This window comes from Brachyistius frenatus, unplaced genomic scaffold, assembly GCF_029030835.1.
Source record: "Brachyistius frenatus isolate BFR_SWC_R1_liver_20210118 unplaced genomic scaffold, ASM2903083v1 Contig_69, whole genome shotgun sequence".
NCBI classification, from domain to species: domain Eukaryota; kingdom Metazoa; phylum Chordata; class Actinopteri; family Embiotocidae; genus Brachyistius; species Brachyistius frenatus.
In genome coordinates this window covers 264,368-291,632 of record NW_027210668.1, presented here as the reverse complement: position 1 = coordinate 291,632, position 27,265 = coordinate 264,368, and the positions used below count along the sequence as shown (strand labels likewise).

At 41.7% G+C, this 27,265-nt stretch overlaps 1 protein-coding gene across 2 annotated transcripts in view; it reads right to left on the bottom strand.

The window, feature by feature from the left end:
* abcc3 (ATP-binding cassette, sub-family C (CFTR/MRP), member 3) overlaps positions 1–27,265 on the bottom strand; it is a 63,947-nt gene that overhangs the window by 25,209 nt on the left and 11,473 nt on the right. For both annotated transcript variants that reach the window (XM_069707443.1, XM_069707442.1), the window contains exons 3-13: positions 19,441–19,617; positions 17,962–18,087; positions 14,476–14,613; positions 9,956–10,081; positions 9,498–9,559; positions 7,564–7,695; positions 4,064–4,312; positions 1,895–2,072; positions 1,545–1,706; positions 959–1,051; positions 302–505 (exon numbers count right to left, since the gene is read on the bottom strand). In XM_069707443.1, the coding sequence (XP_069563544.1) occupies positions 302–505; positions 959–1,051; positions 1,545–1,706; positions 1,895–2,072; positions 4,064–4,312; positions 7,564–7,695; positions 9,498–9,559; positions 9,956–10,081; positions 14,476–14,613; positions 17,962–18,087; positions 19,441–19,617 (1,647 nt within the window). The remainder of the gene's footprint in view (positions 1–301; positions 506–958; positions 1,052–1,544; positions 1,707–1,894; positions 2,073–4,063; positions 4,313–7,563; positions 7,696–9,497; positions 9,560–9,955; positions 10,082–14,475; positions 14,614–17,961; positions 18,088–19,440; positions 19,618–27,265) is intronic.

The following is a 27,265-nucleotide window of genomic DNA, read 5'->3' as shown; positions in this document are numbered from 1 at the left end:
CATTGTGGGCATTTGGCAACTGTTAAAACAGGAAATTATCAAAACATAAATCAAAATAAATAAATGTGATAAACCACACTGTATTTGCAGATCATTTAAAAAGCCTCAGACTAAGGGCTAAAAACTTAACTAGGATAACTAGGTTAATGCCAGCATGTGACTATGTTTTTGACATTCATGCAGCCTGTTTGGACTTTCTCCACATTCAGCATTCTCTTATAACTAAATTGTATGAAAATGGCCCCGGCTGCTCTATCAGATTGACAGCAAAGTCTCTTGCTGACTTATGGGCGGAGCCTACCAGGAAAGGGGCGCTGGTCCAGGCCATGGTGGACAGCGCTCCCAGGTAGGCCGTCTTGCGCAGCACGTTGAGCTCCTTCTGCCGAATGGCCAGGACCTTTTCTTTGAAGGAATTCTCCCAGGCGTACAGCTTGAGGACTTTGATGCCGTTCAGGATCTCATTCATCAGCTTGATACGAGAGTCCTTGTACTGCATCTGCTCCACCTGAGGATGACAAGAAGACAAGCCGTTCTTTATTTGTAAATGAATAGTCTTGAAAATGACTACATATTCAATTTAAATGTACACAACGAATCCTGGAAACGGCCTGTCACAGCCGTTGCAATTAAAGTACATGTTGCAAATTTATCACTGCATTCACGCTTGTACAAAACAAAACAATACAAGTCAGAGTTTGAACCTGGGCGGCCGGATATGTCCTGATGCTGATACTGAAATATTAAAACACCTTCTCTTGTTTGAGATAATAATATATATGGAACATTTCTCCAAATAGAACATCCAAACTGATGGATCATGAATGAATTGTATATATGATATATAAAACAAAAGCATTAGCAACTCAAACTGCTTAAAACAATTCATAAAAGTAAATCTAAACAAAACTAAAGTTTGTGAAGGCATAAGCATATAGTGATATGTTTTGACTGTTCATACCTGGTAGGTTCGAGTCTTCATGGCAATGACAGCATTAAAAGGGATCAGCATGACCATGACGGCCACGCCGGCGAGCACAGAGGGACCGAGGTTCTGTGAAGTGCAGCGCAGGCAGCGAATCAGGGAAGACGTAGTTCAAGAACGAATATGTGTACATGTAAAGACAATAATATGGCAGCTCACGCTCACTGAAAGTTGGAAGGTTCATTAACATTAAAATGTTCATATATAATTCATCAGCAATGAAAAGCATCAATGTCCAGATGCTAATTTGACTTCAAACTAAATGCAACATGCATGACGGTGACGTATATTCTCTATAACTTTTGTATATTGCTCAACAAATTTAATATGGGTGAACCTTTCTTCTACAAATCTTAGAAGGAGAATCAAATTCTTTCTAAAAGAAGGAAACAAATGACTACGTCATAACCCTGTAGTGTAGGGTTGACCAAGTGAGAGACCCACGGCTCCTTAAACGGGAAGAAACCTGGTCGTAACTATTTACAGTTTGTTTATGACTTAGTTCTACAAAAATGACTCATCATGACGCTTCCTGTAACTCATGCATAATGTGTTCATGTACCTGCCAGAGGAAATACAGAGCCAGCATGATCTGAAGAGGAGCCGACCACAGCATGTTGAGGAAGGTGGTGAGATCCATGAACCTCTGAGCGTCCACAGACATCAGATTTACGACCTCTCCCACCGTGGAGGAACGTTTGGCAGCGTTAGTTATCACCAGCGCCTGCAGACCAAAGATGAGCGGAAACAAAACAACACTTAACATTTATTCTCTGTAAACCATATCATATGTCCTCTAAAGCAAGATGTACCACATGAATGAGATTCTGCTTAGTGGTTGTAAGAACGGACACTTTGCGGTCTCTTTTAGAGTGAGAGTGAGCGACTGAGCTGTGAGTGGTTCTTGCGTACCTTCCTGTAAATGGCTCCGATGAGAGCGGTGCGTACATTCATGCCGGTGACGAAACAGTACTGAAAGTGATGGTGGAGGATGAGCGTCTGCAGCAAGGCTGTGAAGAACATGAGGACGGCCAGCGTGTAACCCCACCAGTCAGGGACGCCTTTCTGTTTCGTGAACGAGATCAGCATACTGGAAAAGTAAAGACGGGGAAAAGTGTTCGGATTAAAGCGCATAAAGATGATCTAGCATGTTAATAAAGGCACATAGTTAACTTCTTGTTATCCCTTCAGCCCCTTCACCTATTGCTACTATCTGTCCATCTACGACCAATAACCTGGTGTTTATGGAAATTCTGCCATTACAACGATTTCACTGTTTTGGCACCAGTGCTGTACAGAAACAGTGAAGTCATGATCATTTTGAGATGTAGAATAACAAGAAGTTAGAAAACCATTTAGTAACTTTAGAATTGAACTTGATATTATATTTCCTTACTTCCCTGAAAAAAAACCAAGTCTTGTTGTGAAATATTTGATAGGCAGACATTTTTCACACTAAATTACTCCCCGATGATCTTTTCTTGACACTAAAACGTTACTTCTGACTGAGACACAATGTTTTGGCCTCCGCGCACTCTGCTGACCCCCAATAACAACGTTGAAAAATAAAACATACAATAGAAAAATAGAGGACAGATGACTTATTCGAAGTTGATCACACTGGTGAGAAGCCGTGCTGCTCTTCTGCTGTTGGACATTCAGCACAGCTCCATTTACATGAGATTTGAATCTCTTCTGTGACTCCACTGGAACAAGCTGATTGCTATCAAAATCAAATACACTACATGTTTTCAATGTTTGTCCTCCAGCACGTAACAACATGTTGGCACCGTTCTGATAACGCAAATATTACAGCCTGGAAACTGAACACGCCTTCTGACAAACAATCATCTGATGGTCCTGTGTGAGTAACGCCAGCACAGCCTTTCTGCAAGACTCAACGTTCGTTCCAAATGTTATTGTTATTACTAAAAGGTTAAATGGTTTGGGAAACTAATTTACAAGATGTAAAATATGAAAAGCATTCCTGGAAAAAAAATTCTGGTTTACAATGATTTAAAACGGATATAAAAGGGAACCAATCGTAAACCAATGGTTGGACTTCCCATTGACATTGTAGTAGATGAAAGGTTGTTAGGTTGTAAAGCTTCTCTTTTCTTAATTTCCTTCCTAATTTTGTCATATTAGACCACACTGTTCTTTAAATGGCTCAAATGAATTGTTTCTTTCAATGTGCAGTAAAGCAGTGAAGCAAATCATGAGAACCGTTTCTCAATAGAGGAGAAGCAGTGTTGCATGAGCCAGCCTTAAACCACAGTATCACACCAGGCTAAGGAGAAAAGGTAAATTTGCGTGACACGGCTTTAATATGGCAAAACATTTAAAAGAAAATTATCTGAAAGATAGCTGTCATTTAAAAGAACAGAAAATCTGGAATTAAAATTAAGATTAAGTTTGACACCACTTCATTTTAATTAAATTTAATTTCTATATCGCGAAATTATAACGCAAGTTATTTCAGGGTACCTAACATAGCAAAGTCCTTGCAACAGAATTTCACAACTATACAGAGAGGAACACAACAATTCAACAGGAAAAAACGTCCCTTTAAGAGGAAGAGAAACCTCGGAAAGAAGGAAGGAAAAACTCCCCTTTAACAGGAAGAAACCTCCGACAGAATCGGGGTCAGAAATCTGCCTCGACCGAGGGGAGAGCAGAGAGAGAAAAGGACAGCATGGCGATCCAAGAACACCAGGGACAAAGATTGGATGTCAGTATTAATGTAATCTTCAACACATGACCATAAAGAAATATTTACATACATGCTGGAAAATGTGGTCAGCCACCTCTGATATTTTATTTCACTCATACTTACACAGAGATAAGGCTTCCACACAACAGCTGCTATCACTACGTTTCCACCATTTGATGCATAAAGAGGAAACATATTTCTCTATTGACTTTGCATCCCAAACAAAGACAGTATGTATTTTAAATATAAACGGCTACCACATTTTGGATAAAGATATGCAAAAACACATTCTGACAACAGTATCTGATAAAGGAAGTTTGTGGTGGCAGAGAGAGCGCACGGTAGTAAAGTGTGATCTTCCTGGTTACCGGAGTAGCTGAGGGTTGACGAAGGTGATGGCATCCTGCAAAAGCTTGTAGGCCGAGCCGATGAGGAAGTAGGGTCCGAAAGCTTTGATGAGTGCGCGTAGGAAGGACGGCTGGTGAGTAGCTGCTTTCTGATTGGACAGCAGTACCTCCACTTCCTCTGGGCTGGTTTCACCTCCTCCTCCCGCGATGTGGTTGGTGGTTGACGGTGGCGGTTTGGAGTACACTGCCAGGCTGGACAGAGTCTGCTCGCTGTGGACAGAGCATTTGGGCGTTACGAGAAATTCAAAGAGTCGAGAGAAGGAGAGATTATCATCATCATCATAATAATAATAATAATAATACAGCAAAGAACTCACGGTCTGGGCCAGCTTTAGTTTCTCGACTGATCATTTCTTATTACCCATTTGAGAGAACTGTAGTATTGTTGCCTTCTTACCATCAGGAATGTGTTGCCACATTATTGGTTCATCTCTATTTACACTATAAATAACAAAATCCTTCCTGCTCAGATCTTCCCGGCGTATTTCATTACAAATGACAAAATCTTATCTATCTATATAACATTTGGTTGGACCTCAGCCTGTCAGCATTCCTTTCTATCCAATCATCACTTCTGCAGATCAGTTTTAAAGTGCATGAGACACGACATGGTACGTTGTACTTTTTAATATCAATACTTGGTAGGACAAATTCATAGGTTGATAAAAAAAAAAAAAAGATTCCTGATTTGGATCCGCTCCAAAATTGAAAGGTTTCTTCCCTGGCCCATCTTACACCCTCCTACCAAGTGGTTTTTCAGTAACCCCGCTGACAAACAGACAAACAAACCACACTGAAGAACATAACCTCTAGCACAAAACAGCTGATAGACAAAGACTCAACAGAGAATTTAGCAGCAAAAGTACCAAATATTGTAGATGTTATATTGCAAGATTTATTGGAGCTCAAAGCAGAGCAATAGTGAAGGTACAAATGAAGGCTAATACTGTAAGGTAAAGTGCAATAAAATCAATGATCATCTCTTCTAATAGGCTGACTCTTCTCTGAATGGAATGACACTACCAGGAGATGAATTGCAGTACAACCATTTTCATCTATTGATGAAATGACTAATTGTTTTATCTCTATATCTTATCATATCAAACACACGTCAGTAACCTCTTTGTCAAAATCAGATCCTTCCGGTAGCGAGTAACAACATAAACAGTTGGAAAAACAACTGGGAGCATTAAATGCTGTCGCACTTCCCTTTTTGACTGCTTGTGTCTGCATCTGTTTAACCAGTAAATGAATTATTCTCATATAATAGCAGCTAAAAGAAAAGGATTCGAGCGCTGAGCTGACTGCAGTTCAACTATGACAGAATTCAGCTCAACACCAAACAGGTTTGCTGACCGTGAGTTAAAAGGCTGATTCGAGCTGTTCCATATCATTTTACAAGTTGCTCTCGGTGTAGAAAAAACAGTGAAACTGACAGGAAAACTGCGGCACAGAAAGAGGAAGCAGCCTTGATGAAGGTCAGAGTTCCTCAGACTTGTCGAACGTGTTTATTGTGCTGAAGTGTTGCAGTATGTGAAGAGCTGTTCCCAGTGACTGCGCTGCTAAACCAACTTCTCCAGTATCTCGCTGAACACACTTGAACTGTGGAATGTAATCTTATAGACATAAGAAAAGTTATTAATTTCGCAGAGCAACGGGAGACGGATTTAATCCTTTTTCTGGCTCTCACAAAAAAAAAAAACCCACACAAGACATTGTAGCAACAACGCCGTAAAAGAAGCCTTTTATATCTTTTTCTGACGTCTGCAGACGCTCTTTGGATGAATTGTTGCTGCAGTCTATATTATTTAGTTGTTCTCTTCTGCCAGTTCCCCACAGCTCTTTAAAGCAGTTTCATATATAAGAGGGCGCGATCCTGCTGATAGGGTTACAAAAATAACAGAGTTTCACGTTCAGAAAGGAGTGAACATACTACACACACACACACACACACACACACACACACACACACACACACACACACACACACACACACACACACACACACACACACACACACACACACACACACACACACACACACACACACAGAGCCCAGCCCTCTAACACAACATCCTCTCCTTTCTCTGTTCTGAAAAGATATAAAAGGAAGGGCAGCTTCATAAAAAAAAAAAAAAAAAAAAGAAGAGTTTGAGCCAAAAAGTTGAATCCATGACAGAATCCAGACCTTTTTTTTCATGTTATACTGTAGATGTCTCTGAGAATCAGAATGAGCTTACAAACCTCAAGACTCATTCAGTTGTGTCATATCTACTGGTAACCTGTTCAGACTCGACTGTCTGCATAAAGCGGATGCTTAAACATCGTAAAAATGAGAAACCTGATTAACACAGCTGGAATTTTGTTGCCCATTTATCACTTTACGGACAGCTCTGGTCACACTTTGTATTTTTTATGGTCAAAAACCAACAATGAATTAATTCTTCTTTACTAACAAGCATTGTGAGTGTATTCAACACCTCCGTATCTTAATCCTGTGTGTAAAAGAGCTGCACTGGTCAAACTGTTGGAAGATCGATGAGCCACACTTCACCCCTGGTGACATATTCCTTTATTACCCTGAACACACTTGTTTACTTTAACTCAGTCCTGTAAACAACATCCTGCTGCCCTAAATACTCAATAAATGATGTGTATTGATCCATGGCAGAAAATAGAAGAAAATAATGCATTTGTTTTGGACTATTTTCCACCATGGATTTTTGTTAAAAAACAACAGCGCTCAGCTGTTTCAGGATTTTTTTTTTTTTTTTTTTTAAATGTTCAGCCTCAGTAGAAACAAAGAAGCTGACAAAATGATCTCTGTTGCAGGAGTCTTGTTTTATCTTTGTTGTTTTCATACATCTTTTACTTTGTTCTGCTGCAGAACTGATGAGTCGTCAACTCAATTTCGTTGTATTTTTTTTACAATGATAATAAACTGCCTTATGCCTGATGCTTATGCCTTATGAGTGTTGAGAGATAAGAAGAAACATAATTCCCTTTTCCCTATCCAAGAAAATATCAATACAATTCTGACAAAGATGAAACTGAAACATATGCATAAATGCATAAACCCAGAAACCTTCACAACACAAAGGAAAAGCTGTGCGCTCCCACGAGGACGTCCCTGGGGTTCTCGGAGCATCATATGTCAGTAATAGACTTACAATGAGCCTTCCTTGGTTCAAAAGTCTGGCAGCGAATAGAAATGAGTATTGACCAGCTGTGCATTTCATACAGTATACAGGTTACAGCAGTTCTCTGGTTTCCAGCTTTAACCTGATTTCCCGCAATAAACTGCAGTCTTAGTTTGCAAACACAACATCTGTTCCAATTTCATACACTGTGATACCAAGAAGAGCATTTATATGAGAGGCAGACGTACTGGGAAACATTTAGCCTGTACAATTTACAGTAAATCAGAAACCACTCGTCCCCTCCCTGCTCCACAGACGTACCTCTTGGCCTTGGCCTGCTCCTTCTCCCACTCTTTGAGCAGATTGGGCACCATCACCTTGGAGCTGTCGCGCTGGTTCAGAGACCACAGGTCTTTGACCTGCAGGGGTGTTTTGTAGCCTTTAATGGCCATCCTGAGAGAGAGAGAGGTGTCATTCAACTCGGTAAATGAATCAATTCAACATTAACAAGTGGATTTACTTCCAAATGAAACATTACCTAAATGGTTATTTATTTTGAATCTTTTTAGGAGGATTTCTTCTATCCTCTCTGTGTTTCATTCATTGATTCATTGACCACACTACGATCCGAAAACTAAAATCCTCTATCTCGGAGCCAGCTTAGTGAAAGTTGCTCTCCACAAAAACACTTAACTGAGTTTTCTGGATTTGCTAATCATCATCATTATCATCATCATCATCATCATCATGTACTATGGGATTGGATTTCACCGGAAATTGGCTTGATGTATTTTCCGGTACAAAGAGGCAGATTGGTTTACAGTACAAAACAGAAAGAAGATGCTGTGCTTCCATCAGAAAAAAGGAATATCCTCTTTGTTGCAGGAATGAACAGCAATTAAAACAAATAATACCAGAACTGCTGATGTTAGAAAACAATTATCAATCATCCCAAACATAGTTTCACTTGTTTACAGTAACTGGCAAGGCAATAATCCACAATTAATCTACATGTTTATGGTGAAAACTGTAATTTGTGATGTATGTGGAGCCCCACAGTCTTTAATACCAGTAAACAAAAATACAGTATGCAATACATGATCCCATGAATAAACAGTATAGGATAAATTACCAATAAATTCCAAAATAGTTTAAGGTCCCAATATCTTATGAAATGTGCTATCATCACTCATTTTCACACTTAAAATATTTTACCTGAATATATTATTCTTTAAATGAAAATACCCTTTTTCATGTCACTTTTTACGTTGTACCGTTACTTTATTTCATTATCTCAATTTCACAGCTGTCGTCACCGGTCACCGCCCCCTCTCTGTTCGGCCAATCACATGCTCCCAGTGAGCTAAACGACCTCTACTTAATACAGGAAGTTAGCTCCCGTGAGCTAAGAAAAGGACAATGCTAAAGTAATTATGAATCAAGCAACTGGAGGCCGCTGCTGTAAACACATACAGTAGCTATCCCCTCTTTTATGGAGCTTAACAAGGCTGCCCGCGCTACCGAGCCGGATAACTAGTTTGGCCATAGATTATAAGCACAGAGAGTTATCGGCTCAACGTTCACGTATGTCTGCTCGGACAGGAGGTCAACACACAAATAAAACCAGCACTACCCACAAAATGTTCAACCCATTTTCCAGCTGTTTCGGTCGTCCGTGTCAGATATGTGTGAGTGATGCAGCATACACGACTAAACAAATGTACTTACTGTTACACTGTGTGTCAAATTCAACAAGGCTACCACCTGTTGGTTCATTATTTTGGGCTTTCTTCTTGTTCGAGCTAACGAGAGCTAAGTGGCTACATTTGGTAGCCATGTTTGCGTCAGAGGTAGAAGGCATGATCACCGGACCAGTGATCACCGGACCAGTGATCACCGGACCAGTGATCACCGGACCAGTGATCACCGGACCAGTGATCACCGGACCAGTGATCACCGGACCAGTGACGGGTGAAATGACCCACGACTACACCACTGTGACATCACAAAACGTGACATAAAATCACATGACTTTATGAAAAGTGACATCAAAAAGGACATTGTGAAAAAAAAAAAAAAAAAGAAACATTCACATCATTGGGCACTTCAATTCTTTAAGAAGCTTTCTTTAAAGCTCGCATGCAAAAGTGATTAACATGCTCTGTAATAGCTTCTTTATAAATTAATTGTAGTCATAAAATCAAATAAACACGTGAAGAACAAACTGTTGTGTGCTGAGAGCAGCTTGAGCCCACCTCGTGAACCACCAAAACGTCATGGTGGAGAGAAAACCTGCTGTGGTTTCAGGGCACGGATTCTGAGGAGAAATTGAAAAATGTGCAGAAAAAAAATAGGCCAGCGAGGTTAAACAAGGATAAGGAGGACATACTTCTGTAAGCAGCCAGGAACAACTGAACTCTGTGTGTGTGTGTGTGTGTGTGTGTGTGTGTGTGTGTGTGTGTGTGTGTGTGTGTGTGTGTGTGTGTGTGTGTGTGTGTGTGTGTGTGTGTGTGTGTGTGTGTGTGTGTGTGTGTGTGACCTGCTTTAACAAGCATGGAGCTGCTCCCCCCGAGAACACTCAACCCGCTACGAACACTGAATGCACAATGTCAGCAGGGATCGAAGATGTTCGGACGCTCGGCGACACACAAACGTGACTGGTGGATTGTGGGTGTGAGTGGACGGTGCGGGGGGAGGGGGGTTGGGGACTCACGGGGTCGGTGACGATGTCGGAGAAGAGAGGAGGTTTCTCATTGAAGCAGCAGAGGATCAGCTCACAGACCACCAGGCCGAAGTAGAAGTAGAAGGTGGTGAATCGCAGCTTGTCCGGGACTTCGCTCTGAAATGTCAAACGAGGACGCAGCCGGATGCAGGAAGTTAAATTCAGACAGTTCAAATGGTGTGTTGACATGCAGTGAAAGTAGGCATGGTGGGTCACGTACAGGAATGTGTCTTTTAACGCTAGAAATGGTATTTTCTTGATTCCTGTCGTTCTGGGTTTTGTACCCTCGTGGTTGAAATGCACTTATTGTAAGTCGCTTTGGATAAAAGCGTCAGCTGAATGAAATGTCATGTCATGTAAAAAATGCTTCTCTTGTGCCAAAATGGAAATCTTTTTCCAAAGTACAGGAAGAATGATGGTACAATTAAAAAAAAAAGGCATTATGACTGAAGAAGAAACGCACGGTGGCTCAGAGAGCGCAGACAGCAAAACTTCTCGTGTGTAAAGGCCCGTTTCCAATGCAGGAACTCTTCCCGGGGAAAATGGTTCTCCTACCTGTCGTTTCATCACGAGTTCTAGCGAGTTTTAAAAACTGGTGGGTCGTACTTTCTGAAGGTTGAGCTGTAACAATAACGATCAGCGCGGAGCAGCCCAAGAGATCTTGTGACTGACGGACCGACGACGAAGTCCAGACGCTGTTTTCTGTTTTTGCAGAGGACAGTTTTTAGAAAGATGTGTTTCGGATACATCAGCAGATTCATTTGCTGAATCTTCCTGGAAGCTTTGGCTCCGGGGAAATTCTCTGGACTTTGGTTCTTGGTAGGCCATATAAAATCTTTCACAATAATATGAATACAATTTTTGATAAAATCCAAAATTTACTTCTTTTTTTTTTGTGGATCAATTTGTTTTATTAAATGATAAAAACATTAATTTTGTGATGATCGAAGTATTCCGACTTCCGTCGTAATGATGTCATAACATTACGTATGTCACCTGAGCAACTCACACAGCAAAAACAATCACGGCTGAAAGAGTCGGTTACATCGTTCGGTCAAATACGGGAGCAACTTCAGCGGTGTGGAAGTGATTTGGATACAAGGGATCAGATGTTCAAGAAAACAACACTTTGTATTGATTATTTGATATCAAACTGTTACACTTATTCTTACATATAAACCTATAACACTTATTTTGTTGCAATTGCATGTTCTTGAGATGAATAATAAAATATTTTTCATTATTTTATCATATTGTCAAGAATATTGTTATCATAGAAATACCGTGTCTGCCGCGGCGCTGCCGCTGCCAGAGCTTTCTACACCTGAGCTTCCCTTTGATAACGGCCATCAGTGATCGAATGTTTGAGGTCCGACAAGTGAAATGTTATAACCAAAAAGCAGTCACGCGATTTACTCACACACACACACACACACACACACACACACACACACACACACACACACACACACACACACACACACACACACACACACACACACACACACACACACACACACACACACACACAAGCGAGCTTACATTGAATTCTGATATAGTTCACGTGATCACAGAAGACAGACGCCTATTTTCTAGATGAGGCGCCACAGCTGCGAAGCGTGACACGTCTCACACGGGCCATGCACACACTGAAATGAAAATCAAGATGTCCTGAGACCGCCACACACACACACACACACACACACACACACACACACACACACACACACACACACACACACACACACACACACACACACACACACACACACAACATAAGTGTGCCCCAGGTCTAAGAGGAATGGTCAAGCAGTGAGTTTTGTGAACTCTCAGTTGGTCGTATATTTCCATGTGCAAACTCACGGAGGTCGACCTCCATTCATTCGTTAGAGTTCTCAGTACAACACAGACAGCCAAGTCACTCCCTTTTCATCACACGATCAGTTGAAGACAACTGTGAATAGATGCGTCACCTTCAGCGTAAAATGTCATACTTGATGGTGAGCTGATTCTCTGGATGGACCAGATGAAATCAGCTCAGGGTGGATCTCTCTGCCTGCCTGCACGACGGTCTGCGTGGGTTTTTACTTTTGTCACCACGGCAGCCAACAAACAATCGACTTCCAAACACGAACTCTAAGAAAACCTGCAGGTATTCTTGCATTAAATGGGAAAACAGTAAACATTGATGGCTGATCCCATCCATTGTGTCTCACAAAGAGAGTGTAACACTAAAACAAGTCATCTGTGACAACAGTCAGTCACACCTTTTGCACTCTGACACACCTGCAGGTCGATTAGGTGCTGTCTGCTGTGGCCTTACACAAAAGATATGAACAAAGCTCTTTATCTGTCTGGGGTAAATGGTGCTGTAACGATGACTTGAATTCTCATACTGGCGCGGTGGAAATGTACTAATCACTGGAAAAGCATCTTTTCAATGCTCCGCTACGTCGTAGCCACCATAACACGACAGCCAATGCTGGCGCAAAAGGTCAGAGACAACCTCAGCGGTCACAGTGGGACGCTTTTTATTAATAAATCTGATTTTCTCCACACAAAAAAAACGTGAATATAAACCAATCTTAATCGGGTTAAGACTTCCTCTGGTTACAGACCATAATCCAATAAAGCCTCTGAACTTTTCTCTGCAAAGAAACGCCATCCCAATATTTGGACTAACTGTGTTTTTGTTTTTTTTAACCTTTCATGCCAATAAAGCCACTTTGAATCGAACTGACAGGCGAGTACGCCGATTAGAGCAGTGGACCAACATGTACTTTAATTCTACCACAAATCACGGCACAAAATATCAAAGCTGCATTAACCAATAAAGTTAGCTGAAGTTAAGTAAAGCAGAGAAAGCTGCCAACACAGCATTTAATTGTTGTAAGCGAATAACTCCAATATTAACTTTGCATTGTTCTCCACCGTGTTGGGAAACAATATTTCTCCAGCTAATGGCGGACGTTGTCTGTCTGCTGGTTGGACCTGACGTACGCTGGGTTAAAAAATACAAAATGCAAAATGATAATATACCTGTAGCTTTATTTACTAAAAGAAACCTCTTTTGCATTTGATCGCTAGTAAATATAAAAAGTACTATTCTGTGCAGCAAATACATAACAGTTCTCTAAAACATCATCCCAGCTGTTGCAACAAATGGCACCATTCCTCCTCCCATACATTATGGTCTAATCATTTCTTCGAAATTTGCAATTTGGAATCTTTAGATCAATTATTAGATCAAAGTCTACAGTGTATTTTCTTTGTGTCATATAACCAGAAAGACAGAAAAGAACCGAGCACGCCTGCCGTACTGCATGATCCAAATCTTCGTTAAATTTAACATTTTCAACTCAGAGGCTTATTGTTTCCCGCAGCAACAAGGATTTTGAAACTGGAATCACGCTGGCGGCGGAAGGGGAGGAGAACGACAACTGAAATAGTTGACCGGCCTGGTTTTGGTCTTTAATTTCTCCGATGATGACAACTGTTCAGGGCTGAACATTGTTACAGCTCACCGGTTTAATTTGAATAAAGGCTTAAAGTCGTGCATTATTAAGCTGCTTTGAGGGACAGGCGAGCGCCGTCACAGTCAACTAACTGCCAACAGGATTCAGACAAACAGACAGAGACTCTCCATCATGCAAGTGTCAGCAACAGGGCTTCATTCAACCTGCTTAAGCGTCACCCACACACCACCTCTACGCCCATTTCTGGACAAAAAACGGACAAAACGGCGACAGTCAGAGTCACATATACAGAGCCTTGAATTTTAGATAAGCTTTTTCAGTTTTTTCTGATGAAAGGTGAGACTTTTCAGCTTTTGTAGTAGATGTGTTTGATAGGTCACTAACTTCTTTTCTCCAATCTGCAAAGAGGAGAGTTTTGAAATTCCTGTAGAATAAAATTCTACAAATCTGAAAGCCAGAATTTTTGCCACTTATCCAAGTAATCACCTGAGTCAGTGGTGTTTATCAACAACTGCACTCGATCAATCCCCAGACACATGTTTGGATGACGTTGGGCTGCAGGCCTGCTTCTGATGCGTACTTCTTGCATGTTTTTCCTGAGCTTCGTGTCTCTGCGTGTTTATTTCCCATCATGGAGCGCCTTGTTCTGCTGCCTGCAGGGTTTGTTTGCTGTGTGCCGCAGGCTGTCGGTGAGCTGCGCACACCGGAGGTGGGAGAAGTCTGCTAGGAACAACAGGCCTACTATTCCCTCTCTGCTCTCTGCTTAGCGGTGCCCCGGTCTGACCCCTTCACAACATCCACCCGCTGTAATCTCCAAACCGACTTCTCAGACAGCATGGCGGGGGAAGGGCTCAGTAAAGTTGGCTGATCGAGGAGCCTTAAACTGCAAGAGTGCTGAGGGGTGAAGAAAATGGCGAGGAAACAGCAGAAAAGGCAACACGGAGAGGCGAAGAGACGGCGATCCGGGGGAGATGTTGACGGCCGGAGGTGGAAGGGCAGCGGAGATGATGACAGACATGCGAGAGGCGTTCTCACCTGGCTGGAGGCCTGAAGGATCTTGGAGCGGAAAGGCACGATGGCACACACCACAGACAGGAACCAGAAGATGAAGAGGACCCCTGAGGACTGGACCCCGCGTAACCTCTCAAACTGGATCAGAAACGTGGCCAACAGCTGAGAGGGAAGGGAGGGGGATATTACACAGAGAGAGGAAAAAGAGAGACGCTGAGTGAGATTAACTGAGACAGAGTGACTGAGGGCACGTAAGGTAAACCACGGCCCGACTGGGTCAGCCTTTCATGCCGGCTGTTTGAGCGCCACGTCAGACGAGCTGCTCCAGGAGTTCCGGGGAAATTACACATGCTCTCTTCGAGTAAACTTCCCTTTTCAGCCGTGCTTGTGATCTGCTGCGGCTACATCAGGTCACCAGAACACACGTTTCTCTCACAGGAAATGGTGACAGTCTCCATTGACTTTGATATAAACGAGACAAACAGGGAGCCGTGCTACAAAAATAATGCAAGGCAGGTTTTGAGTATGAATTAAATGTGAGAAAATGAATTGTACCATTTCTGACTGGGCCGTCAATAGACACTGTTGTCCCACAATGCAATGCAAAAGGCATTCCTAAAGATTCATTAGCAGCAAGTTTGATTGACATCTGACACCACAAAAACGGTATCTTGTTAGCATAAAAGATGAAGTAGTATGTGGAGTTTTTGCTTCACTAATAAAGTATACAGTGTATTTGGTCAATCGATATACACAATAGAATTACTACATGGTGTGGATTTTTGAGCTTTGAGCTAAAGGATCATGTCTGCTTGCTCACATGCACCCAATCACAGGGCTAACACACCGATGTATGATCGTTGCCATGGTCACAGTCTAACGTTTAGAGGGACAGCATGCAATTATCAAAAAATGATCATGAGATGTAAAGTGACCAAAGTCATTAAGGTGCATCTTATAGGAACCATGAATATCTGTACCAACATTTTTGAGCTGATCAGACTAATACCTGAGGATATCTTACTCCTGGAGGTAAATGAAAACCTGAAGGGAAAATGAGAGCATCCTAAAAGTCATCATGATTCCTCCTCTAGAGACCGAGAAAAGCTTTTTAATGGCAATATAATGCTTTTTTAGAAAAGTATTTCTGATGTACTGCAAATGAGTATTCATGTCTGCTCACACTCAGTCCACCTCGCCAGCTCGCTACACAATATTCAGCATTTAAAAGGAGTTTTTCTATTTTAAGGATATTTTCAAAGCCAGTCCAGAGTTCTTGATGGGCTCAAAGACTTTGATTTAAAAGATTCTTCGATGTTTTCAGTCCACTTTGAGACTAGCTATATTCCCCCCAAAACCTTTGCCTTTTTAGTTGCTGCAGTGACCTTTTTCATTTCAAAGTTCTCTTTCCAGCTTTTGATTTTGCTCACACTGCGGTCTGCAAATCTGTTTCTACTCTGGCGGTCACGAGGCATTTTATTTCTTCACTTTTTTTATTTAAAAGAAAACCACTAATGATGTTATTGTAACGTTCACGTGCTAATTTCTAAACGTGCTGTCAGATGGCCCTCACATTGAATCCTCCAGCAGGTTGACAGAACAGTAATAACTGGCCAAAGACAACAAACCAAGTGAGAAAAACATTCCATTGCTGTAAAGGAGAAAATAAATTCCTGTGTGACAGGATCATGATAAAATAGTTGTATTTCCGCAGCCTCTGCTTAAGTCTGCAGAATTAGTCTTCATAACAGATTTGTTTGAAAGATTTGCTTTAACTGCATTTGAAATAACGAGTAAGAACTGTTTGTTCATGACACACAGCTGAGGCAGACATGTTTGTAACATGGTGATAACGATCTCCCAGATGCTTAAGAAGCACTCGCGTATTCAGTGTAACAGGAGCCTTAGGAGCAGGCTGTGGTTAAAATATCCTTCGGCAACAAAACCCTGAAACAAAAATTGTTAAAGGTTTTGTTAACTGCTCAGGCTAAAGGGCTGTTCAAGTGCAGACCATTGAGCATTTAAAATGTCCCCCGTGTTCTGCGTTCAAGAGCACTTGCGAAGTGGGAACGTTTCGAGTGTGAGAGATGAATGCCCGTCGACATACAAACATCTCACGTACATGGTTGCATCATCAGCGCAACAAGGACTCATATGGGGAAACTGCTCGATGAATATTTTTCAAGTTTTGATCTGTTAACTGAACAAAACAAGACATTAGATCTACTAATTACACAACTTTTAGAGCTTTCAAAAAAACCCAGCAGAATATTGGATCAATCAAAAACAACTTAATCAGGTGATGCAGACTCAGTGTATTCAGGTGTGAGTTGTTTTGATGATTGTACTTCATAAAGCACTCAAATCCCTTCAACCTCCCTTCCCCAGTCCGGGTCTCATTTTGTGGCTCAAATACAAGCACTGCTGTAGTATTGATTTAAATAAACTGAAACAATTTTGGTGAAACTTGATGTTGTTTACCGTCAGTTTGGATAATGAGACGGATGTTGCTCTGATCGCGTTCTTTCTCCTTCGATCTTTCTGTTCTGTGCTGGTGAACAGACCTTTCATACAATAACTGAGTATGAAGCACTGGGCACCAAACTTGGATACGTTATTTGGCACCGAGCCGAATGGTTCGGTAGTATCTACCTTAAAAAAACGGGCCTTTCCTAACAGTGGTACTTGTCAAATAAGATCGTTTTAGCATACGGATTAGCGTTAGCAAACACTGCAACGGACGGCTGTGTTTGCGTTGGGGACATGATTTTCTGATGTCTCTTCTTCTTTTCCTTCGGGCGTGCACTCAGCTTACTCTGTGACATGATTCAAATGTTTATGAGGCTTCCTTCTGCTCTGTGTTGTGTTTACTGAGGGGTGGCCATGAGACCGACAGACTATTTCTTCAGTACCAGCTCTCCCCGGTCTGCACTCCTGAGGCTTCTGTTTCTCCGACACTGGGCTGATTTTCGTCGTCTTGATTGTACTTCATGGTTGAGTCACATTAGTTAAAGCTGCTCGCTGGGAGGGAGCATGCCTGTGTGTGCATGTCAACATGAAGATCAGATCACACGTCAACTGACCATGACTGGGTACTTGGTCAATAAGATAGGCTGTGATTTGTTATTCATGCTGAAGGCAAGTAAAGGAAGCTCCTGCGAATGAACGGTACGCTCACCGCTCATGTGACGAAACTATTTTATCCAACACACCAACATGAATGAAATTGTGTTGTTAGAAAGTCATGATGTCGATTCATTTACTCCTTAATTCAATTACCTGCCCTGGAACTGCTGTGTTTGCATTTGACAACAATGTAGGCAGCAACTGCTCGCTGTCCTTTTTTTTTTTTTACAGCGCAGCCTCATTATCTTCCTCAGATAGCATCTCCTCACTGCCTGTATTTTCACGTACGCATATAATTCCACAATAAAATCGACATATTTAATCGATGTTGTTTTCAAGCCGCGACTTGTTCGGGACAGATTTGTAAAGGTGCGTCCTCCTCACCATGGTCATGCCGAGCACCAGCGGGGTGATGAAGTAGATGGGCGGCTGGCTGTGACTCTGCCGCAGCTCGTGGAATGAGTAGAAGAGGTCTGTCCAACACACGATCCACAAAAACAAGCCAAACGCCTGAGAGCACACGGAGACGGGGAGGGAGAGAAAAAAAAACACATCAAATACTATAAAAACAAAGGAAAGTAGGAGAAATGACAAGTTGGGAGGACGGGAGAGTGTTGTGAGTATTTATTGATACTGACAGACTTTTATAGGTCATGACATACTGCTCTTAAAGGTAGAGCCCTATGCGTAAGAGGAACAGTTCACAAATAGTTATGCAGTTATTAAGATAACATGTACAGTTTACGAGGTAGTCAACTTGAATATATGAAACCTCAAGATTTTATTTTATACAGAAATAAATAATAATTTAACCGTGTAGTGAAGTGTCAATAATATTCGTTAGTTTGTTTGCAGATGATACATGTGCTCGAAATATTTTGAATGTAATTATACAACATACACACAACAGGATCAATTATTGCTCAGTAAGAGGAGGCTACAAATAGCAGCAATTTATGACAAACCTGAACACAGACATGATACATGATGATTATTTCTAATGTCCTTCATAAATATATCAAGACAAAAGAAAAAGCTTAAGAATCATCTTGTTTTTATGTTTTTTAAAGTAACAAATTAATCCAGTGAAAGTACAACCAATAAAGAATAGGAACTAATTCAGCATGCTTAATCTTCATCAATGTAAATATGTGCAAGCTCACAGAGTAAGTCACTGAATACATGGCAGCATTTTACTATTACATCTGATTATGTAAGTGAAGACTATTAATGTAACATTAGTCCAAAGATTCATGAATATTCCTTAAAAAAATAACCCATCACCCCGAGGAAAATGTAAAACTGGATTACACGTAAAATATTTCAAGGAAGAAACAGCAGATTTTCAGAGAATGTTTATGTTGATGTTGTATGTGATGAGGATGAGAGAGTGGCAGCTGGGACTGGGCAATATGGATCAAAAATCATATCTGAATACACTTTAGCTAAAAGGCAGTAGTACACTATATATATGTGTAGGTATTTTCTACAAAGTGTGCTAAATGTTTATTTGGCAAGTATGCGTGTGTTTTAATACATTTACGTTACGTTACATAAATATATGTTTAATACATGTCTTTTGAGGTTGTTAAAAATATTGGCTATATTTATTATTTCTTTATTGTGAGTAGAGGGCAGGAATTATAATATCTATCTGCTGCTTTTTATCATTGAGTGTGTATTTTAAACAAGATGTGAATGAATGAATGAATGAATGGATGGATGAATGGATGGATGGATAAATAAATAAATGGATGAATGGATGGATGGATGAATGGATAAATAAATAAATGGATGAATGGATGGGTGAATGAATGGATGAATGAACGGATGGATGAAAGGATGGATGAAGGGCCCTCTCACCGTTTTGAACCTGTTCATAATGGACATCATGATATATCCTCTGTTGTTCTTCTTCAGATAGAAGAGGTAGATGGGGCTGACTGCCCACAGGTAGATGCACGGCAGCCATGACAAGACCGAGAGCTGAAAACACTCTGGGAGGTCGGGCCGGTCTGTGTGAAGCGTCTGATTGGCTACCTGTAGAGACACGGGAGATGGGGAACAGCGTTAGTTTACAGACGTGCATCTCCAATCACAAAAGACTGCGTTATGTAGACCTCCGCAAACACTAACAGAAATCAGAACCGTTACCCTAAAAGGTGCTGGTCCGCCCACAGAAACAAACACCACAAGGTCGTTCCTACACGACGAGTCGCTGTGATCAGGGGCAGGAAACATGACGCGACGCCTTGCAAGAACATTACATCAATCAATCATAACATCTAACAGAGAAACTGCCAAGAACCGGGTCGAAGGTCCTGCCACAACAGCAGGGCAGCTGTGACTCAGATGGGAGAGCGGGTTGCCCACGCATCAGAAGGTTGGTGGTTCAATCCCTGGCTCCACCTGCCTAAGTGTCCTTGGGCAAAACATTAAACCCCCAGTCAGTGTGTGAATGTAATCCTGATGGCGAGCACCTCGCATGGTAGTTCAGCCTCATTAGTGTGTGAATGTAGAAGTGTTTGAGGTGATAAAGCCTGATACAAGTACAGACCATTATTTACAACAGCCTTCCTACAACCAGATTATTTAATCAACAGTATGTTTTTTAAAATGAAAAACAAAAATGTTTGGGTAAATATTGGCTTTTTGGCTTTTTAGTCAACAGCAATGAGAACACATGACACGGATTTTGTCGATGAAAGTCGACATGTTTGCAGCCATGTACCTCATGAGATACGTCTGACTGTATCTTTAACTGATTCATTAGTGGAATATAAGTAAGGATAGATTACTGTTAAGAGTTCTGAAATGGGATTTCCGATAATATTTATGTCCGATAATATGGAGCACACTGTGGACTAAAAGCCTGTTTTGAGTGGTAATTTGTGCCTCTCTCTCTCTCTCTCTCTCTCTCTCTCTCGATGCCGAACACTCTCTGAACATCATTGTCTAAATATTATTCTTCATATTGTTTGTATTTGTGAGATTGTTATTATTTGTTATTGTCATTTGCTCAAAAATGGAATATCGGAGAATTTTTATCCAGAACCAGAGACCATTTTTTGGCCCTGAATAGAAATCTCTTAATGGCAACACTACAGACTGTTTATAAAAGTGGACGCAGCTTCCGGCTCTGAAAAATGAGGCCGACGCAGAAGCGCCTTAAGCAGCGTCCCGAGTGCTGCTAGAGGTCGGCTCCAAAAAGCCTCCAGTTCCATGGAAACCCACTCAACTGGGCTCATAAAATTCTCAGTCGATAAAATTTCAGTTTTGGTAGCTAAAATCCCTCCTTCTTATTAGTTTCCTGGCGATCCATCTAAAAATAATCCCATAATTATTTACAAAATAAGCTTAAAAAAAAAAAAAAAATTGTGTTTTGGGGGCGTGTCTGTCTGATTGACAGGCCATTGGTGCAGCCAGGTTACGGCTATCGGTGGGCGGGACGTGGTATGGTCGGGGTTTCCAATCAGATCGAGTCAGCTCCTCCTCAGCACGCCCAAATATGGTCACTTCCGGCTCCAAACCGTTCGGGACTAACAATATGGCGGCGGCCAAATTCCAAACTCGAGGCTTCTTTACGGCCGTTCACTAACCGATGCGTGACGTCACTGTTGGTTGGCGTTTGGGCAACACATTGAAATGTCCGTGGTCACCGGCTCCACTAACCTACCCAGTGTTTATGGGTTTTGGTTCCTTCCTCTCTCTGCTCTCTCCTCACCTCAAGGTAGACAGCTCTGAAATGACTTCTGTTGTGATTTGGAGCTTCATAAATAAAACTGAACTGAAATGTTACTGACCTCGAAGCCCTTCAGACTGTGTGAGCCTCGGTGTGGGTAAAGGTTAAGGAACTTGTAAAAGACGAGCTCCGTATGTGATAATAAGTTCACGTCAAAACCTTCGTGACTTTGTATGAAAGAAGGAGGATTTGTTTATTTTGTGGGCGAAGAGCAATAACTCAGGGATCTGGAGGACATCCAGGGAAGAAAGGTGAAGTAAACATGAATCATAGTGAGACGCAACCGTGACTCAGGCGTTGCCGTGCTCCCGTGGACAAAAACATCTGAAGGGCCACCCACAGATAGAATAAATATGAACACAGCTGCCGGCCGCCGAACGCTCTCCATACGTCACCGCACCCGTCTGCTGGAGCGTGTGTGTACGGCTGAATGTGTGTGAATGTGTTGCAGTGGAAGGAGGTGATGGGATATCTGCTCATGCTGGTGTGTGTGTGTGTGTGTGTGTGTGTGTGTGTGTGTGTGTGTGTGTGTGTGTGTGTGTGTGTGTGTGTGTGTGTGTGTGTGTGTGTGTGTGTGTGTGAGGCAGCTGTAAAATGTCCTTCCCTTCTTCAGATGGTCTTCACATATTTTGGCTCATGAGTGAGCAGTGAACCAGCGTTTTCATAACTCTTCCTGACAGCTAAGATTTACAAGACCACGAGTAAAAAAACAAACAAACGTTTTTTTAACCCCAAGTTCAAGGTCTTCCAACATCATGCGTTGACGACTCAACAGAAGAAAAAAAACCTCAGATTAAACCTAAACGTAATGTTCAATTGGATGTTTCCTTTCCAGCGAGGCTGAAATCCAAATGAAACTGTGCTGTTTGAAGTCTACAACAAAGGCTCTGATGGTGCAGGTGAACAAACGCTCGTCCAACTGCTCACCAAAGTGATGAAGAGGAAACACACAGAGAAAATACTACATCTAATAACGAAGTTTCTAAAACAGAAATACAAATTAAATAAAGGTTTTGTTTTATTTTGAAAGAATAGTTTGTCATATTCACGTTCTTGCCGATAGTTCGATCTGAACTTTGGTCGCCACTCTCTGTAGTACTTATAGCGGCTGGTTAGCTTAGCTTAGCTTAAAGGCTGGAAACGGGGGGGACAGCTAGCCTCGCTCCGCTTCCAGGGTAACAAAATCCACCCGTCAGCTCCTCTGAAGCGCTCTGATTAACATCGTAACTCACCAGGTCAGTCAATTCTTAAAACCAAAGTGTACAAAAAACATCGGTTTGTGGTTTGATGGGGAGATTTTCTTCATATGTACTTTTTGACGGGTGCACCGGGTGCCTGGGAACCTCGACGGGACGACGAGGTGGCAGCGGTTACTCCTCAATTCCCGGCCAAGTGATCGTTAAGTGTTTACTGTGTTAAGATTTACACTCAATTTAAACTGGTCTCAGCATACAAACTACTTCTTATGTGGAGACGAGTTGTTACTGAATATTTACACCCAGAAGCCGTCAGGTTGTTAAGCTTGCCAACATAATGAGTGAGGAGTGGAAAAGCTAACACGAGTGATAGTTGACAAAATGCTTTTATACTGAAGTAACAATATCAAGATATTGTATTTTATTATAACAACAGTAATAATTAGAATACATACAATAACATGTTGTCCATGGTGCCACACTGTTCATTTGAAACTTCATGCATTGAGCTACATGTTTGATTACTTTTGAGTGGACAGCACTGAAGATGTTCCCCGAGAACAGATTTACACGCGTCCGTCTTACCGCAGACATTCCCGACATTGAAATCATGCTCCACATGTTGGTAAAGTTCGATAGTTTGATAGTTTGATAGCGACCAGATACTAAGAACCCCTGGAAGTACCAATGGTACAAACTTGAAGAGTTTGCATTTAGGACCCCTGGAGGTCAGTGCACCCAGCCCAAAAAATGACTTCTCATAGAAGTCCATGGGAAAAAAAATCACCCGAGAGTGGTATCAATCTTCTCATCTAGCTTTTAGCCAGAAAGCTGACGAGACGGTTTCCCATAATGCCGCGCTATTCCTCTGAAGTGATGCCCCACGCGACCCCCCCACGACCCCCACCCCGAGCAAAACAATCAGAGAAGCAGCACAATGAAAAATTGAATTATTCCCAAATCGAACAAACCCGTTGAGGTGATCGTGAGACAGCGCTGGAGGTGGACGGGACGCACTCAGACCTCCTTCTTATCTCCTACGTTTGCCTCGATGTATTTCGATAGATTTAGACTTTTTTTTTATTTTAGACTTTATTAATCCCACAGTGGGGAAATTTAGTCGTCACAGCAGCATAGAGACACAAAAAAGGTGCACACGCACGTAGACTATAGACTCAAATCAAATCAAATCAAATCAAATCAAATCAAATCAAATCAAATCAAATCAAATCAAACAAAAATAAATAAACCCAGCCTGGATATCTTGATGGATGGGAAAGTGTCAGGTGCTATGAAATGAAATGAACAGTGTTCACGCCAGACGTTGCACACCTCGCCGTCTCACTCGGCACGCAGCTGCCAGGGAACCTAAATGTCATATTTAAAAGCGTTCAGACATCTGCGCTGCACAAATGGGGAGAACGGCGTGAGTAAATACCGGGTTTAATGACCGACCATACCGCACAAAGGATTTCTCTTTACACACACACACACACACACGTATATGTCTTATCACCGTCACAAAGGCCCTGAATGTGCAGCGTTCATGTGAGCAAATAAGACGACGGGGGGGGGACGTTGTCACAAACATTTCTTCATGGATGTGAAGACTTTTGTGTTCTACTGAAAGTAAAAACCTACAGAAAGAGAAACAGTTTTCATGGATGCAAAGAGAAAATAAAGGCGTCGGTTTGTACATGCTTTGGTTGCTATGTAAGAATGTTCTTGAATAAACTCGCTCCGGTTCTGTTCTCGACCGCTGCGTATCAGGGAGTGTGTTCCCTGGCACAATCTGAAGATGCATAATTTATGATTCTATAAGCACTTGTGGAGGTTTGAAAGTTTCATGATCCACATCTATTTTGTACCAGAGTGGTAATGAAATACACTTTAAAACTCAAACACTTTTAATTTTAGAAGCCTTGATTTTCAAGTATTGATCACGCAGGAGCTTCTCACAAGAACATTAAAGGTACGCTTCGAAAGGTTTCTATTTAAAATAATTACAAATTAAAACCATTACATAAGAACATCTATTTTTGCTGCTAACCATTTTTTTTTTATTTGATTTTATTCACTTTATTAATCCCCGAGGGGAAATGTCTTCACTACAGCAGGGGGGCTCTCAGGGGGAGATGCTGCAGCAGGCTGCCACTAGTGCGGCACCAGGTAACCTGACCTGAGGTGCATGTTTTTGGATGATGGGAGGAAGCCGGAGAACCAGGAGAGAACCCACGCAAGCACAGGGAGAACATGCAAACTCTGCACAGAAAGGCCCAGGACCGGATTTGAACCCAGAACCTTTTTGCTGTGAGGTGACGGTGCGAACCACTGCACCACCGTGCCGCCCAATCATAAAGAAATAGCTGCAGCTCTCACTAAACACCGAAGGTCGAGCCTTTATTTCACTTCACAGGCCTTAGAGGCGATTTTCAGCACACTTAAGACCTGAAACCCGAAACTTGAACAAACCGAGAGATGAAAAGGGGTGACGCACTTTGTAGTAACAGCCAGCCAGCGGAGAGCCGGCCCAAAAAACAAAAAGAGATCACTTCGCTTAACCTGGTGAAAACCGCGCAGTAAAAAGAGCGGGGAGTCTGAAACACAGGAGCTCTGAGGTGAAGCAGACGGACATTTCTCCGTCCCTGTGAGTCTCATCACTCGGTGGGATTGTTGCATAGCACCGAGTCATTAACGCAGGATGGTGTCAGAGCCGTGAGGGATCTAATGGCAACATCTGACTCGATGAACACGGTTACATCATTGTGTGGTAGAAATCATTGATTTCTTTAGAAGCTGCACTCGATCTCATCAGGAAAGTTGTCGCTGTGTCAGTTTTATACTCGGTTTACGAGCGGATTTTAAAGCCAGAGAAGCAAACTGCTGTCTCACCGCGTGTGGTTCAGTTGTGCAACACCTTTCAACGGCAGCGGAAACCTTTGATTGATGAGAGGATGAATCATCTACTCACTCGGAGCGTGTGAAACTCCTCCACGAGGCCGATTGTCTTCAACCACGTGCGAATCTGCAACCACAACCGCAGCGTGTCTGGATGCATTTCAAAAACGACGATGATGAGGCCTCACATCTCAGCCGCTGCACCGGCTGAAGTTCTTCTCTATGAAACCAGTCCTCAGGTGCTCCGTCAGACCTGGTTGCTGCAGGACGTTTGTGGGTCAACCTGAATTGTCTCCTGGAGCCCGAGAGGCTGCGAATGAGAGCTGCACTTCCAAACTCCTCCAGCGTCGCTTCCAGCGCGACAAAAAGACGCCATCTTTTTTTACAAGTACCATTTTCCTTAAAGGAGGAGGAGGAAAAACTAAACACCTGACGCACTGAGCAGCAGACAGAAGGAGAAGCATTTGCCCGAATGTTTTGTACGTTGTTTGGTTTCACATTTCCCAGTAAAAAACAGTTCGGTTACACAGAAACCGTCATCTTTAAAAAAAAATATTTTTAAAAAACCCCACTATTATACATTTTATAATAAAAAAAACTATTTCTAGATCTCCAAATGAGCTTTTAACAAAACAATTCATCTTACATATGTTAGCATGTCATATTTGATTTGCCAGCTACCGTTGTTGTTCAGTTCATTTCAAAATTATATTCAAATTTTCCGATGTTGTATTAGCAGTCTTGATCTCCATGAGAACATCGTTTTGTGGTTTTATGAACCAAAAACCATCTCATATACAGTAGCGGTACGTTACTTTCTTAATCTGCTTCTTTTCTAAGTAACACAGAAAAGAGGCCAACCGAGGGTTCCTTGGGTCGTGCAGCTTGTTCGCTCCGTAACGGAACGACAGCTCAGCATTAAAGATTGGAGAGTCTCATATATGACGTAGGACTGAGTTTCTGACATCACAAACATATGGACGTCCAAACAGCTTGTCCATGCAGCAAAGTTGCATTTTGAAACCTTTTTGTAGAACCTCGACCAACGTTATCATAAAATGGAAATCAATGCACAATATATGGGATCTTAAAAATAACATCTACTCTTTTTCCCCTCAACAAAACTCCAAAATCTATGAATATGCAACAAATATTTTATCTGTAAATTTGAACTGCTGGATCCAAGATGTCTGTCTTCACCGTGAAGTCCATCCCCAGTGTGAGTATTGAGGGTTTCAAGTTGGCAACAAGAAGGACCAACAGACTTCAGCACTCGTGTCCCGGCCATTAGCTTTTTTTATAACTCTGTGATCTTCATGCTGTATGTTTGTCCTTTTGTTATTGTCTATACCGTACAATAAAATTCCCCCCAGAAATAATAAATATATCCGTGAGCCTTTAAATTCCCGCATACTTTATTTACATATAGAGATTAAATTGGACCAGAATTGACGTCAGAATTATTTGTGATGTCGCAAACTATGCGGCGATTTATAACAAGATTCATAACAAGATTTATAACAAGATTCATAACAAGATTTATAACAAGATTTTCAATTAGCACCGAGAAACTTTGCACTTCCAGCAGATTAACGTAAAAAAAAAAAAAAAGCCTTTGAGTTTTAAACCCAGCACATTATTCTTTTGAGTAAAGCTCAAACATTGAACTATAAAGTAAGAAAGAAAACCGATTTTTAAGTGGTGGGGAACTTGAATAAAAACAGCTTCCGGGTGCAGAGAAAGATCAGACATGCAGGAGCCTCCAACTTCAACCCTCCAAATCATCCATTCAATGAGGCAAATCGGTGTCAGAGAAGTTCTCTGGGTCGCTGTGACACACTTTCCAAATATG